Source organism: Lemur catta, chromosome 7 (genome assembly GCF_020740605.2).
Source record: "Lemur catta isolate mLemCat1 chromosome 7, mLemCat1.pri, whole genome shotgun sequence".
In the NCBI taxonomy this organism is placed as follows: Eukaryota; Metazoa; Chordata; class Mammalia; order Primates; family Lemuridae; genus Lemur; species Lemur catta.
The window spans coordinates 61,663,712-61,667,995 of NC_059134.1; the positions used below are offsets into that span (position 1 = coordinate 61,663,712).

The window sequence follows — 4,284 nt, forward strand, 5'->3', positions numbered from 1 at the left end:
TATTTTGCTCCTTGTACATTTCTCACTTTCATTACTTAGGTAGGGTCCACAACCCCATTGATTGATAGTTTTCATGGGCTATGATGATCTGAAACCAAGCATCATACTGGCAAATTTCACCAACCAATTAAATGGACAATTTGAGCACCTCAAATAATGTGTATTTTTCCTTTATTATAATTTGAGAGACTGCAAAAGAGAAAGGCATAAAGGTGTTAATTGAGGTGGATGTTATGAAAAGAAAATTTTTACCACGTGAATGCGAATCTGCTTAGTCTTGGCACCATACACAAGGGGATTGAGAAATGGAGGGAGCAGTAAGTACATGCTAGAGACGAGAATGTGGATATAAGGGGGGATATGAGAACCAAACCTATGTGTAAAGAAGGAGAAGAAGGCCAGGAGGTAAAGCTGAAGGAAGACACAGATGTGAGCGATGCAGGTATTGAATGCCTTAAGCCTAGCCTCCTTCTGGGGCAAACGAAAAACGGTGATAAATACCTGGATGTAGGACAATGTGATGAATATGAGGTCAAAGCCTGCAACAGTGAAGGCCACAAACAAACCATAGATTTTGTTGACTCGGACATCGGCTGCAGCTAGTTTCACAATGGCCATATGCTCACAGTAGGAGTGGGAGATGACTGTTGTGTGATAAAACTGAAACCGGCACTTTATCAGTAGTAGGCTTGGGGCTACAAGAACAGCAGCTCTGAGTACAACCATAACCCCTATTTGGGTGACCAGCTGGTGGGTGAAGATGGTGGCATGTCTCAGCGGATAACAGATGGCCACATAACGGTCCAGGGCCATGGCCAGCAGGATGCCTGACTCTACACCCTGAAATGTGTGGATGAACCACATCTGAAACAAGCAGGAATCAAAGTAGATTTCAGGCACATGAAACCAGAAGATTCCAAGCATCTTAGGCATAATGCTGCTAGCAAGTACAATATCCGTGGCTCCTAACATACCTAAGAAAACATACATGGGCTCATGGAGAGTGCGCTCTGATTTGATAATGATCAGAAGCAAGGAATTTCCAAATATGGCAATGAGATACATGGCACAGAATGGAATCCCAATCCAGCACTGTACAGATTCCAGGCCTGGGATCCCTATTAGTGTCAAAACAGAAGGCATGTAGACCGTTATGTTGGAAACGGACATAGTGTCCTTGGGCCTCCTGATGCAAAGAAAAAAAGTTCTCAGTCAATGCTATTGTTCCTCTGCTTTTTTCTTATTTTATCCAAAGTCATCATATTAAGTCTTTTCAATTTTGGCAGAACTCTAAGAACTCACTCGTATTTACTGAAAGAAAAAGACAGATTCATGGAGACACATCATGTTTTCAGGGAGGGCATCCATAAGCTCTGTGCCACAGTAAGGTGTTATGTGCACGACAGGCCGACTGCACTGGAACCAGCAAAATCCTTTGGGCTAACAATTAAAGTACTGACCTGTCTGGTGTTCTCTTTCTAAACCTGTGGGAAAAACATTAGATGTTTATTTTGCTAGTAAATTACATTTTAATCAGAGTTTGGTGAATATTTCTATATCCCACATTTCAGTTACTCTTCTAGTACTTAATTATTCCCAATTTTCTTTATGTCGGGAACAGTTAGGACCTGCAAATTCTCAGACTCTGACCAGTATATTAGTGTAAAAGATTCCCTATGAAAGACAATAGAGATAGAAATACTGGACACCAAAGAATATAACATAGTTTTATTTGTAATCAGAAGAATGTGGGGAGGTGCTTTAGAAAAGATAATTCAAATCTATGTATTTTTGATGAGTCTGGGCCAAAGTTCCTTGTCACTTTTAAAATTCATTGAAATTTAAAGAAAATGGTATTTTCTTTTGCCCACATTTCTAACATCTGAAATCTTTGAAATTAGTGGCGTGCTTCCAAATTCTGTAATACACTTTATAGAATATCTAGAAAGGAGGAACCATCGGGAGGCAAGAGAATAGGCAGCAGCAAAGTATGAGGCAAGAGGACTTGTTCCTAATAACAGATTGGGATAGTGGGAGAAAGGGTCACTTAGCCAGAAAAGAGGTGGGTTTCCTGGTTTTACATTGCTCAGAGCTATCATTAGCATGATATTAGGCCAAAATAGGCTTATTACTTCTTAATGAAATATCCAAAAGTTTTTAATAATTCTGTGAGCTCAGACACAAGATATCAATGGAAAATAAAGGGGTGAAAGTACAGATTCTTTAAAAGGAAACAAAAAAGGGAAGATAGAGGGCAAATGTGGGGATCCTATAAATGATTATGAGAAGGACTATAGAATACCTGAAGAAAATGTAATCATTTAATTTCACTGATGAGTGGATTTTCTGAAAACGTGGGCTCTCATGCCTTATATGAAAGTTCTTTGATCAAAATCATCACTTTCTAAAAATGACATATTCTTAATCAAGAAATTCTCCAGCTACACATTAGAGAAATGGCTGGGATCCAGTGAAAACTACGGTTAATTTATTTTATTCTTTCCTAGACTTTTCAATATATTTGCTTTATTAAGTTGCAAGCAGATGAATCAGGTAACCATATACTCAATGTCACCAATATGATAGAAATTCAAAAAGCAGCCGTTCTTAATGCTGCTAAACCTCTAATGAAAGAATCAAATCAGCAGGGAGCATTTTATGGGAGGAAGGCTGTATCAGATGACATACATTTAGGGTAAACTAGTCAGTCAACTAAATACTGCAATTCTTACAGGTTTGATTCTCAAAGTTTAATTCTATGATACCTCATCCATAGGAAACTGACTGATTGATTCTTTCTAACAGGGGCAATATTTTCTCTTCCAAGGATGATCACAATTATGATTGGAATCCTTTGAGAGCAAAAACTGTCTGACTGATTCAAGAGCAAAGAACTGACAGGTGAGCAAAACCTGGCAGGCACAGATAGTGGGATGGAAGGTGGGGAGCATGTCAGTTCCTGGTTAGTCGGATGGAGTGATTATTATTGGAGAAGCTGGTATTGACAAATTATGAGGGCAAATTCAGGAATCATGAGACTTACTCTCCAGTTGCTGCTGGGAGCTTGTCCTGCTCTTACCAGATACCTGAAGAATATTGTCCATTCTTCATATCACTTTCACTCATCAGTTTTTCTCCTTGGATTCGAGTCTCATTCCCTGGAGTTTTGTGTTCTTCAGTGGTTCTACTTTCTATCTGTACTCTGTGCAACAGCACCCAGTTGATGCCATAAGCTAGAATCTGTTTGGTGCTGGGATGTCTGTCAATATGACATTGTGAACATCTTTGGATTAATTTTTCACACTTTTCTTTTGTCTCTGTAATGAAGACACTCTTCTTCTGTAAGTCTGTCTGAGACCATGCTTGTGTGCTCATCCTCCAACAAAACTCATAGCAAGGTCTATAGCATTCTGGAACACAGGATGAATTTCCTGTGCTCAGATTGGAGAAGAAAGCTACTAGTCACCAATTTTAATGGTCCTTAATTAATGTGTGGATGAGGAGGAGTTATTAACATGGAATGAGGGATTAACTAGTCACAAGCCAAAGCCATGGGGGACACAGTAGATTTTTAGTCAGACCTCTTGGGGTCATCAGCACTTAATATCACTGTAATTGTTTCTATATTTGCAGAAATCTCCTCACTCTCTTTTTTTCAATTTCCCACAGGCTACATTCAGAGATACTAATATGAACAAGTTTTATTTTTGTAAGGTAATCTTTTTCTGCTTTCCCTATTTGCAGGAATCTAAAAGGCAACTTAAATGCAGACATGTTTCTATGCCAATTATATTCTATTAATATTTAAATAAATATTTTTTGTGCCACTTTCTTTCACTGAGGCAAAGTTTTTGTCTTTCTTTTAGAAAGAAAAATCTGTATGCATAACTACTTTTTATCACACATTACCTCTTAGTCTCTGCAGCATCTCATTATATTCATTTTTATTCAATTGAAGTCTTTTTTTGTAATATCAATAACATTTTCAGAGTGACAAATTATAAAGGGCATGCCTAATTCCTACAATCTAAAGTTCCAAGGAAGTTGTTGAACATGTTTGTAAACTTATATCCATACCTCCCTTCCTCCCTTTCTCCCTTGCTACTTTCTTTCCTTTTTTTCTCTTCTTTCGAAAATCAGTCATTATATGCCATCTATATTTGAGATAATCTTGTCATGTGCTCTGAGTGGAAGGAAAAAAATAAAAATGGTACATTTCTTTAAATTATTAGTAATATGGCAATATGAGTTAGTCCTTCATTTATCATGTACCATCTGATAAAG

The 4,284-nt window shown here is 37.9% G+C and overlaps 1 protein-coding gene across 1 annotated transcript; it reads right to left on the reverse strand.

The window, feature by feature from the left end:
• Nucleotides 1–231: 231 nt before the first annotated feature.
• Nucleotides 232–1,170, reverse strand: LOC123641593 (olfactory receptor 52A1-like). The gene has a single exon (XM_045556473.1). The coding sequence runs from the start codon at nt 1,168–1,170 to the stop codon at nt 232–234; it is 939 nt and encodes a 312-aa protein (XP_045412429.1).
• Between the last annotated feature and the right edge of the window lie 3,114 nt (nt 1,171–4,284).